The sequence below is a fragment of the Colletotrichum fioriniae genome, assembly GCF_027942845.1.
Source record: "Colletotrichum fioriniae strain IMI 355084 chromosome Unknown scaffold_7, whole genome shotgun sequence".
Lineage (NCBI taxonomy): Eukaryota > Fungi > Ascomycota > Sordariomycetes > Glomerellales > Glomerellaceae > Colletotrichum > Colletotrichum fioriniae.
This window is the reverse complement of record NW_027076843.1, coordinates 531,680-543,476: the sequence shown is the minus strand read 5'-3', so window position 1 is coordinate 543,476 and position 11,797 is coordinate 531,680. Positions and strand designations below refer to the sequence as shown.

At 53.4% G+C, this 11,797-nt stretch overlaps 4 protein-coding genes across 4 annotated transcripts; 2 read left to right on the top strand and 2 right to left on the bottom strand.

The window, feature by feature from the left end:
- Nucleotides 1-404: 404 nt before the first annotated feature.
- On the bottom strand, nt 405-2,845 carry N0V96_006340 (uncharacterized protein; the record flags this gene model as incomplete). The annotated part of the gene is made up of 5 exons (XM_065757685.1): nt 405-591; nt 635-651; nt 1,118-1,509; nt 1,578-2,442; nt 2,465-2,845. The coding sequence occupies 5 exons, from the start codon at nt 2,843-2,845 to the stop codon at nt 405-407; spliced, it is 1,842 nt and encodes a 613-aa protein (XP_065613602.1).
- Nucleotides 2,846-4,345: 1,500 nt separating this feature from the next.
- On the top strand, nt 4,346-6,450 carry N0V96_006339 (uncharacterized protein; the record flags this gene model as incomplete). The annotated part of the gene is made up of 2 exons (XM_053190803.2): nt 4,346-4,804; nt 4,867-6,450. 2 exons carry the CDS (start codon nt 4,346-4,348, stop codon nt 6,448-6,450), a joined length of 2,043 nt encoding a protein of 680 aa, XP_053051721.2.
- Nucleotides 6,451-9,059: 2,609 nt separating this feature from the next.
- N0V96_006338 (uncharacterized protein) lies at nt 9,060-10,519 on the top strand (the record flags this gene model as incomplete). Its single annotated transcript, XM_065757684.1, has 4 exons — nt 9,060-9,078; nt 9,171-9,306; nt 9,366-9,415; nt 9,471-10,519. The coding sequence occupies 4 exons, from the start codon at nt 9,060-9,062 to the stop codon at nt 10,517-10,519; spliced, it is 1,254 nt and encodes a 417-aa protein (XP_065613601.1).
- A 98-nt stretch (nt 10,520-10,617) lies between these two features.
- On the bottom strand, nt 10,618-11,428 carry N0V96_006337 (uncharacterized protein; the record flags this gene model as incomplete). The annotated part of the gene is made up of 4 exons (XM_065757683.1): nt 10,618-10,733; nt 10,823-10,837; nt 10,912-11,052; nt 11,218-11,428. The coding sequence occupies 4 exons, from the start codon at nt 11,426-11,428 to the stop codon at nt 10,618-10,620; spliced, it is 483 nt and encodes a 160-aa protein (XP_065613600.1).
- Nucleotides 11,429-11,797: the final 369 nt, after the last annotated feature.

Here is an 11,797-nt window from a genome sequence, read left to right as displayed (position 1 = left end):
GCAATGATTGTTATTTGAGAGCACGAATATTGCTTCGCCATCAGTGGTAGAATTGAGTCTGCTTGACGTTTTGCTCGAATCCCCCTCTGAACTACTACTCCATGAGCCACTCCTACATGATTACCCTTGCTGCCGGGAGGTCAAGGGAGATCGAAAAGGATTGCTCGCCTCTCTGTTGATAAACGTCCTGGCGAACTGTAGTAAAGGCTTCCGGAGTCGGCGTAGTGGAAGCGGGCGCAGCAGGACTTGATGCGGGGGGTTAGCTATGGGTGCCGTATTCTGCGAGGATACGGGCACCTAGGTTGATATCTTTAAAGGAGGTGTAGTCGATATTGTTGTGGTTATGGTTAGAGTATAAGGGGAGGGCGGGCGTTACAGTCAATATAGCTAGGTGTAATAGGTATTTAAGTTATAAGAGGGCCGTTAGATCCCAGAGTTATAACTTCGGTTAGAATAGAAGAGTAAGACTCCTCCTCTTCTTCCTCTTCTTCTTCCTCTTCTTCCTCTTCTTCCTCCTCTTTATTCCCATCCTCCTCTTTACCCCCGTCCTCCCCTTTATCCCCGTCCTCGTCCTCGTCCTTATCCTTCTCTCTAGCCTTCTTATATAGGATTAGTATTGGGAGCGTATACTTACTCGAATACGGCCTTGGGCTTGCCCAGGAGACACGGGTCGAAAGAGTACTTATAATGACTAAGGATGCGATCCCTTTAACATATTCATCCCATCTACAACGATACAGAACAACCGAAGCCTGTATATACCCCCTTACAACCGTTCCAGTTACTAGCCAGACGGCGCCCGTCTAGGTCGACGGGTCAGGTCAAACTGGCTAGGTAATGGATTGGTTCATGGTTAACAATCAATTATCTACACCCACCAGCCTACTCGACGACAGGCTTAGCAAGAGTACCCGAATTCGAGACCTAGCATGAGCACCAAGAGATGTAGCTACACCGGCGGTGAACTCTTTTTTTTTTCTAATCTCTTTGTGTGTTATTTAGTAGACCTTAATTCAAAAATGGTCAGTTTGTTCACACGACCTATGGACAAGTGCATCACTCATCCCAACCTCACCTGCCGCCACATCCTCAAACACTCCTGCAAATCAACACCCACCGACCCCTCCGCCGCCCCGCCGACGTCACGAATGACAGCAACAAGGACACTCGCGAGCGCAAACATCTCAAGCGCCTTGGTGCTCTCCCGCAGCGCCTCGAGGTCCGACTTACGCATCCCGCCGTTGTCGGCCCAGGCCTTCCACGCGTCGAGAACAGCGCAGAGGGCGGAGGCGAAGGCGCCGTCGAGGAGCATGCGGTGCAGGAGGCCCGCGGCGACGGAGCGGAGGGTGAGGGTGGTGTCGTCGGCGGTTGTCATTGATAAGTGGCCTTGCTGCTGGAGCCAGGGGAGGGTGTGGGTTGCTACGAGAGCGGCGTCCCATTTGGGGGATTGGATTGCTTCGTGGGCGCGGGTTTCGCGACGGCGGGCGTCGAGGCGCATTCTGTCTCGCACTGCGGGGTTTTCGATATTAGTCCAGTACCTTTCAGTCAGGTAGATGGGGGGGAAAGGGAAAGCCTACCATCGTCCATGTGCTGATCAGACTCCTTGCGCATCCGCTCCCTCACAGCCTGCTCCCTCCGCACCGGATCCATCTGCTGCTCAGCCGCGATGGCGTTCATCTGATCCCGCATCCGCCGGTGCAAGAGATCGAGATTATCCCGCGTGTCGTTGTGCGAGCTCGCCCACTCGGGCGTCTGGGAGCCGTCGACGACGCCCAGGACCTCGAGCACGCCGCAGGGGACGGAGGAGCCCCGCGCAAAGGCGAGGACGTCATCTGGGATGCGGTAGTTCCAGAGGATAGTCGCGCTCGAAGTCCCGTAGGCCGTGGCGGCGCTGGCGAACCACGTGCCGGCCGTGTGGCCTGGTCGGATGCGGACGTGCTCGATGTAGAGGCTCGTTGAGGGGTGGCCTGGTGTTTCTGGGATGGCACTTATGAGGCCGTGGGAGGAGATTTTGCAGGCTATTGGGTTTTGGGCGTTGGATATTGCGGCGTGGGATATGCTGGCGACGGAGGATGACGGAGATACCGTCTTCTTCTTGATGCTTCCGCTGCTCGTTTCTGGCTCCGCGTTGGCCCCGTCATTGTCGCCCTTCTCATTATCCTGCTCAATGGTTGTGGCTGCTGGACTAGGCAGTGGTAAGAGCCGGACCCAGTACGGGGGTAGAGACTCATGGCTCCTTGTGGTCCAGTGCGAGGACCAGTTTACAGACAGCGAAAGATGACCGTCAGAGTCGTTCAGGGGCGCAATGGTGAGGGCTTTATGTTGTCCATCGGGACTCTTCATCAGGGTACACCCAACGGGAGTCCACAGCCCGGTGCTCCTAAGCAGCCTCCATCCGTGAGCGTCGGGAACGGCACCGAGGTCCAGAAGATAGCTAATCAGCTCGTCAAAAGGTGACATCGACCTGCGGTTGCCGCAGCTGGTCTGCGTATTCGACCCTCTGCGTCTTGAGGCCAATGGTGTTGGTCCGCCAGTTGAAGGTCGTCCAAGTGCCACCGGGAATGGAGGATGGGTGGCGGGCGAGAGACCAGTACTCGTCGCGGTGATCGAAGCGGTCCCAAGGCGTGACGGCGTAGCGGGGGAGGTCGACCTCGATGACGCGATTTACGACGTCGGAGCGAGTGAGGGCTGTCAGGCGGGCATGACGCAGCATACGCTTGATTCGAGATCGCGCGGCAAGTGTCGCAATGGTGTTGTAGAGGATTGGGAGGACACCGAGCACGGCAAGAGGAACACCAATGTAGGTGATGATGTCTGTAGGTGTTGTACCCGAGTCGGAAGACATTGCGCTGAGTAGAGACCCCCGTATCATGAAGCTTGGGCTATTAGGCAAAATGAGAAGATATCTCACTACGACTCAGATATGAAGACAAGCAATAGCTGCCTTGTGGAAACACTACAAGCGCAAATATCTAACTGCGAGAGAGATAAAGCTATTGCTTTTCTGTGAATAAAAAAGTCATTGGGAACTACCCCTGACCGATGGCCTTCAGCCGCATGGTTTTAGGAAGGCGTTGGCGATGGCTGATCACCAACCTTGCCTGTTTGGTCCTAAGTCGTTCCGTGTGCCTGTCGTCCTTGCGGCTATTGTCTTCAAGTGCCGGAGACTTAGGAATCGGAGTTTCTTTGTGAGATACACATCTTATAACTCATCCGATGGGATGTCTTTGACAATATGGAATTGACGTAAATGAAACAATAGTAGAAAGCTGAACAGCAGTGTTCGTTGGCTGACAGAGTGTAGCAAATAAATGACTTTGATTCGTAGGACCTCAGAGGATCGATTTTCTCAAGGCTTCCCGAATCAAGCCGAGCACAGGTTGATGGAATGCCGAAGGATGCAAGTACCTTGCTTGCATGAGCTCATGCAGGTTGCTGACCTTGAGGCACATGAGTGATGACTCTTCGAGTCGAGACGAGAGCTTCCTCGGCTGGAAGATTGTCTAGAGATGATGCGCCGAGCCGATGATCTCCATTGAACTATCCATCTCTTTTGGTTCAATTCAGGGCATCTTGAGCAGAGTTGAGTTTGTCTGTGCATTATTCATGAGGCTGTCCCGCTGTCAGCTCCTAGACACGATGAAAATGGGACGAACAAGCCAATAGCCAGGCGTGACCACTGCTGGTAACACGGTATTATGAGAGACCGTCTGGGCTGCACCTGGGTGTGTTGTTTGTGATGCCGTGCTGACAGCTTGCAGGTTATTGAGCTGGAGTCTGGAGATGAAGACTTAGGTGGAAGAGGTGGTGAGGAGGAGGAACCTTGGTCTTGTCAGCCCCAGACCCCGGCCGCTGGTCGATCCCGCCAGCAATGGAACCTGGAAAACTCCCCGCGGGCCGCGTGTTCCAGGTTCCCTGTACTCCGTAAGGTATTCGTAGAGCACCACTGCAGTAGGCTGGACGCCCTGTTCGTGTGGACAGTGGAGTGGACTTGATGTTAAATTAGGTAACCCACGGGCAATGGGGCAGGCGTTCGGGGCCCCGTAAGGCCTGTGGGCGCCCGTTGACACCAAACAATGGCGCTAAATGCAGGGGCACGTCTGCCAAGCCGCTATCCGACGGGGGACTGGGGACCTTCAAAACCGACAACATTCCTCCCTCACTTCCATCGCACTTGTTGCATTCCACATCCGAACACCACACAACACCAAACCACACTCGCTCGTATTGCGTCACTCTCGCTATCAACACCGAATCGCCTCGTCTCGGCTCGAATCGACAACAACTTTGGCGCCCGCGCATCGTCTCTGCTCCCCCTCCCGACGGCATCGCCCTGAGCGAGAGTATGCGCCGAGGACACGATGCGGGACATGTCACCATGCGCCTCTTCCACTCCGTCCTCGCCGTCGCCGGCCTGCTCTCCGCCTTCGCCAATGCTCAATTTCCTTCCACCTCGGTCAATCTCACAACAATCACTTCGCCCGTAGACGGCAATGTCACCATTCGCTACAAGACACCTAAGGGTGTCTGCAAGACCGCCTACGAGACCCAGCAACAGTACACAGGATGGATCAACGTCCCCGGTCCTTACCCAGCAAACATGTTTTTCTGGTTCATCGGCGCCCGCGAACCCACAGAGGCCATGACCATCTGGCTCAACGGCGGCCCCGGTGTCAGCTCTCTCTTTGGCATGTTCACCGAGGTCGGTCCATGCGAGGTCATTGAGAAGGGCCTAAATCAGTATGAAACTGTTGCTCGAGAATGGGGATGGGACCGCGCTTCCAACATGCTGTTCATCGACCAGGTAAGCTCCTGGCAACTACTGGTCCAGAAAGTACTCATTGGCAACGTGCTAACACTAGCCAGCCGAACCAAGTTGGCTTCTCGTATGACATCGCGACCAACGGCTCCATGGATTTGTTCAACGCGAATCAGTCGAGTCCGCCTCAGCCAGTCCCCAATGGACAGTCCCCCGCAACGTTTCTTAACGGCACCTTCAGCTCACTGAACTCCAACAACACGGCAAATACCACAGAGACGGCTGCGTATGCGATATGGCACATGCTTCAGGGCTTCTTGGGCGCATTCCCTCAGTACAACCCTCCAAACAACAGCTCTCTGGGCATCAACCTTTTCGCTGAGAGTTATGGCGGAAAGTACGGGCCTGTCTTCTCTGATGTGTGGGAGAAGCAGAACGAGAGACGGCAGAACGGGACGCTGTCTGCCAACAACACGCTCGAAGTCCACCTCACGTCCCTAGGCATCGTTAACGGCTGCATCGACGATCAGGTCCAGGCGGAATTCTACCCGGCCATGGCTACCAACAACACGTACGGCTTCAAAGCCATGAACGATGTGCGCGCAAGCCTGGCCAACGGCAGCTTGTACACCTCGGGCGGCTGCCTGGACTTGATCAAACAATGTCGCACTGCCGAGTCCGTCTACGACGCCAACAATACCGGCGGGGTGGATACAGTAAACACCCTGTGCTCCAGGGCCTATCAGACCTGCACTGAGAACGTCGTCATGCCATACTCCGAGTCCGGCCGCAGTTGGTATGACATTGCGCGCAAGAACCCGGACTCGTTTCCGCCTAGTACGTATCTCGAGTACATCAACACCGCGGGTTTCCAGCAGTCTATTGGGTCCGTCGTCAACTTCACGATGACGAGTCAGGCTGTTTTTTCCGCCTTTGCTGGCACCGGTGACTACATGCGAGGACCTTTGATCCCGAAATTGGCCGGTCTTTTGCAGCGCGGTATCCGTGTCGCTCTGATCTACGGTGATCGTGATTACATCTGCAACTGGCTGGGCGGGGAGGCCGCATCAACGACCCTCGCTTGGCAAGCTAGCGCCGTTTACGGACGGAACTTCAGCGCCGCCGGCTATGCACCTATCATCGTCAACGACTCGTACATTGGCGGTGTCGTGAGGCAGTTTGGAAACCTATCCTTCAGCCGCATATATCAGGCCGGCCACTCGGTGCCAGCCTATCAACCAGAAACCGCGTTCCAGGTCTTTGCGCGTGTCATCATGGGCACGTCCATCTCGACGGGCGATCAGGTAAATCTGGCCAACTACAATACCTCTGGCGATGCCCACGCCACGCACACGGACAAGTTGCCGGATTCGCCTGCTGCCACCTGCTGGCTGCGCTACATGCAAGCGTCGTGCAGCGACGAGCAGGTCAGCATGCTCCAGCGCGGCGAGGGAACAGTCATCAACGGTGTGCTGTACAGTGCCTCGAGTGACTGGCCTTTGGCCACCGAGGCTCCGACTTCTACGCAGCCTGCCGCATCCACATCGTCTACGGTGCTTACGGGACTGTTCACGGCGACGTCGACACCAACGAGCGGTAGTGTGACGAGACAAGCACCGGGGATGGCTCTCGTAGTTTTTGTCACAATTTCGGTTGGTGCGTTCTTGCTCGGTGTGACGGGAAATTTCTGATTGCAAGCCATCAAAAAGCTTTGGAGCATCATGTACGTGGCAAAAGCATTATACTTGCATCTGTGGTTGGGCAACTAGAAAGCATGTGGACGGCCTTGGGAGTCGTCTTGGTTGGGGCGTTTCTGGGCATTTTGGATGTGATGGAGGAAAACATAAGAGGGGACTAAAAAAAGGAGAGAGGCACTGCAGATATGTGCTGGATGTGTTTTTGATTCGTATTGGTTGAAGACTTAATGATACCCCCCCCCTTAATGATAGTTGGAATACAAAGCAGTAAACGTGCTTCTTGACAACGATGATGGGGTGTTTCAAGTCGCGTCTTGGCTGAGCAGATGCGGGAGAGAAGAATGCCTATTAATACTGATGGACATGAAGTTGCGGACGCACAGATTTCTTTCATACCGTTTGCTATCTGTAGCAACTCGGAGAAGCAGCTCGTATGGCCTGATGGTAAGAAATGGGCACTTGAAAAAGACTGGAGTGAAGACACATCAGGCCGAAAGGCCACTTCGCATCATGGTCATTGGGCCTTCAGCGACATGCCTCGTACAGTTCACGAATGGAATCAGCAGGTCACATCGTAACAGCAGGGTAAACAGAGGTAGTGAAGAAAAATGGGTATCTTGTATTGATATGTAGATATGAAAACATGCACGGCATAAACCTACCTTCGCTTGCATCATTGACCAAGTATTAATCATAAGAAAATCTGACGACTTCAGTTAGCCACTGTTTGCAATACACCACGACTCGTAAACCAAACAATGTGTGAAGCGTCAAGAATCAGTAAGGGGCCTTGTCAAAGGCAGTGTCATCAAAGCATATGGCTCAGGAGACCGTCGTGATATGTTATGATCATCACGTAGACGCGGGAAGGTGGGTAAGAGGGATGAAGATGAGAGGTGGGAAAGAAGCTTACCATTTGATGCAAGGTCGTATGACATGGCAAAGGCCGAGGGGATGTGTACACCACGTGGATCTGGAAGGTGAATGTTAGCCACCTGTGTTCACAATTGTTTCCCAGATAGAGTGCAAATGTGAAGTGTTCGATCAGAATGACTGGTAGTCAACGTGTCTCAGCTTCGCCGTTAGGCTCTGACATATGCTTGTCTTTGGTTTATCGTTCATCAGGAGAACGGAGCCGTGGGTGGCTGGAGGGGTGGATGAAAAGGTAAGAGCTTACCACTTGAGCCATGTGGTGGCGCGCTTCTGGACAACCGGTCAAGCCATATCAGAGTAAACTGTAATCTTAGAGACGGTCAGCGATGTTCATGCTCATCAGTCAAAACGTGGTGTAATGAAGCCAATTCAGTCGTTGCATGAATGGTATAAAAAGTTTGTATCCGCATTGGAAAATCCAAATCAGACTCGTCATCTAAGTTGCTCATCAGGAAGGCATGGGGGGCAGCAAAGAAAAATGTAAGACCTACCATGACTGGACCGGAAGAAGCGGGTGCGTCTATACTGCACTGGCAGAAGACACGGAGAGAGTGTATAGCAAAGCGGAATCCATTTCGACACTGTTGTAGACGAGTCAGCCACCTGAAGAGCAAGGTGTATTCCCGACAAGTTGAGTGTTCCGATCGAAATCAGTGGGCGAGGTTTTCTAGGCCTGCCGCAAAGTGGCTTGTCTGCTCATGGCCGAGTCCCATATGGGTACTCTCAGAGCCCAGTGCCGCTTCATCATGTAATGATAGGAGGGCGGGAAAGGAAGGAGTCGGTATGTACCTTGTCGATTGGATCTGAGATGACTGATTTCCATGTTAGCGTGAGGTTCGGTGAGAACGATAGCATATATAGAAAGAAGGGTAGTGAGATCGATCAGAAACAGCCAGTTGTTTTCAACAAGAGTGTTCAGCCGGTAATTCCAACTGTGCAAAGCACAAAAAAACTAATCATCAGGAGATCTCGGGTGGGGAGGGCGTGAAGAAATTGAAGTGTACCGTACCTTTTGTCAAGCCATCTCGAGACAGCCACGCAGCCTGATGATGCCGGCGTCAGATTGAAATAAATCTGTCAAAGCCTGATTTGTTTGGTTAGCTACTTGCTCAAGCGAAGCGCGTAAGATCCAGAAACAAATTTGCGACATTGTCGTGTCCTATCAGACTGACGTGTAAAACAGAGGTTTCATTCCATTTAGGTCAAAGACTCTAGTTTGCGGTGTTTGCGTGTCATCACCAAGGATGGGGGGTGTTGTAAAAATGAAAGGCTTTGAAAAGGCGCGAGCGCGAACTTACCAGAGCGTGCGAGGCTACGCAGCCAATTTGCTGCGCGTTGCAGTATGGAAAGAAAGGATCGTGAAGTTGGGGTTGTCTGCGAGGGAAGAGTTTTAAAGGTGCTGGGAAATTTTGAGCCGCGAGTGGGGGTGCGAAGCTGGCGGTCGGCCACGACCCACTCAAGGTGTAGGTAAAGGTTCCTCACGTGTGTATTCACGTGTTAGCGCGAGCGGTCGGCGCGGATGGCCGGTCCCTAGTTGAAAGCTCGACGCGTCCGCCTAAGTCTGCGTCATGGATCCGCAGTGTGCAAGTCGAGGATCCCGGGAGACAAGAGACGTTCAACGATATCATCTTTCTTGAAGCAAGTTCTAGAGACACTGAAAATAGCGTAAAATGCCTGAAATCGCTGAAGGTAAGACTGATCTGATGGAACTGAGAAAGGCGGGTTGGCTCATGTTCTCCCAGTCGCGCGGTGCGTGCACTTCTTGCGCCTCCATCTTGTAGGCAAGAAGATCGCCAAGGTCTCGGCCCCTGACGATGCCAATGTCTTTGGCAAAGTCGGCACCAGCGGTCCAGCCTTTGAGAAAGCTGTAAAAGGTAAAAAGGTTGTCTCTGTCGGAAGTCAAGGAAAGTATTTCTGGTATGTCTGCTCATGTCGATTGAACGGATGGCTCTTGACAGACACTCATATCATCTCAGGATCACATTCGATAAACCCCCTCATGCGGTGATGCATCTGGGCATGACAGGTAATGAGACTTGATCATTTCACAAGTACTCTGTATCGATACTAATACCATTCAGGATGGATTCACATCAAAGGCGACAAGACGGCTTACACAAACTATTACAAAAAGATGAAGGATGGCGAAGCAGACGTCTGGCCACCCAAATACTGGAAATTCCACATCGAGACCGAAGGCACACCCAAAGTCTCGGCCGCCTTCACAGACCCCCGTCGCTTCGGCCGCATCCGCCTCGTAGACTGCCCCGGCGCAGATATCCGATCCCACTCGCCCCTAAAAGAAAACGGGCCCGACCCGGTCGTCGATGTCGACGTCTTCACGGAAACCTACCTCCGGCAAAAGATGCAGTCCCGCCACGTCCCCGTCAAGGCCCTCCTCCTGGACCAGAGCCACATCAGCGGCATCGGCAACTGGGTCGCCGACGAGGTGCTGTACCAGTCCCGGCTGCACCCGGAGCAGTACTGCGACACCTTTGACGAAGGGGAGATGAAGAGGTTGTACGAGACCGTGCGGTATGTCTGTCAGACGGCCGTCGATAAGCTCGGCGACTCGGACGAGTTCCCGGACGATTGGTTGTTTAATTATCGCTGGGGCAAGGGGAGTAAAGGCGCCGCGTCGGAGCTGCCCAACGGGGAGAAGCTTGCGTTCATCACCGTTGGCGGGCGGACGAGTTGCTATGCTCCTGGGAGGCAGAAGAAGACTGGTCAGGTTGTGCCATCGGCAAAGGAGGAGCCCGTAGAGGAGGACGATGGCGGCGGCAAGAAGCCCAAGGCCGCTGCCAAGAAGAAGAGGCCGGCGAAGGCGACCGAGAGCGATGAGGAGGAGGAGCAGAAGCCCAGCAAGAAAGCACGAGGTGCCAAGGGTTCCGCCAAGGCAAAGCCCACCACGGCGGCAAAGGTGAAGAAGGAGGAGACTCCCGAGCCCGCCGCCGAAGCACCGGCACCAAGCAAGAAGCAACGGGCTCCAAAACAAACTGTGGAGAAGCCCGCGGCCTCGTCATCCAAGACCAAGAAGGCTGCCGTGAAGAAGGAAGAGGCGGCTGAGAAGACAAAGGCAACGGCGGTAGAGGACACGGGTAGACGGAGGTCCCTCCGACTAAAGGGGTGAACATTCATATCTTATCGAAGTTACATCTCATATGAGTCCCCCTTTCTTGTGAATACCACAATTTCACCTCCACTAAATCCCCAACGTCCAAGTTCGCTTCACGGCTCCGACTCCACATCCGGGGGGAATGTTCCAAACAGCGCCATGAGATGCTGCGTCTCGTCGCGGGACAACTTCTTGCCCTCTTCGACCCCCTTGGCCATCATACGGAAGTCTACCGTGAACCGTCAGCTTTTTTTCACATCAACGTACCACCCATCGCAGGGGTTAGGGCTCGAGATTCTGAGCCTTCCGAGTACTTACAATCCATGTAATATCCTGAACGCGTCCCATATTAGCCCACCTTGCCATGATGATATTCACAAATAGCGTTCAGCGAAAAAATGACATACCTGGAGTAGACGTCATAAAGAACTCCGCAGGATCTGTCTCGGACGGGTTGGAAAATGTGTGGATCGCCCTCGGCGGCACGACCATCAGCTGGCCCTCCTCGGCATCCACGTTGCCCTCGGGCGTTGAAAACCGGATCGTTCCTATTCCCAGTAACATAAACAAACGTCAACAAGACAGACACTCTTTCATTCAATCTAAACATGAATAGTGATTCGATTCAAACAAATCAATAGGAAAAACCCCTAACAGCGATTTATTTCCCATGAACACTGCAGTGGGAATTGCAAGGCAGTAAAAAAACCCACCCTTGGTCACAAAAAAGCACTCGTCGTGGAACCGGTGCCAATGCATCGGCGGCCCGGACGTCGCCGGCGGAAGCTCGAGCGTCATACACCCGACGCGGTTATCCGTGTTGCTCCCGTCCTCGAAGATGTAAATCGTCATGGGGCCCAGCTTGAGGCACTCGCTGTTCTCCTTTGTGTAGAGCTTCACCGGTACAGGTCCGCGGAGAGGCATCTTTGATTTTTCTGGGGCTGGGTGCTGCCAACCTTGATTCTGCTGTATAGTACTTCTATTGTCGGTATGTCGGGGTACTAAGTTGCTTCCCTCTTGTTTTGGATCCTTACGAAGTTACCGTTGGAAATGAAAAAAGATTGCGAGAACCGGACCGAGTAGAAGAGGAAGACTATAATATGACCGCACTGAACTTTCGAGTATCAATCCGTGACATTCATCTGATGATACTGACAATCTCCCCCAAATGGACGTCCGGCGCACCTTAGAGGAGGGGAAGGAGGTTGGCGAGGTCTAGCAGTCAGCTTAGGTAAGACTACCAAACTACCTACTTACTTATCGGATCTGCCGTGTCTCTCTGTGTATGGACAT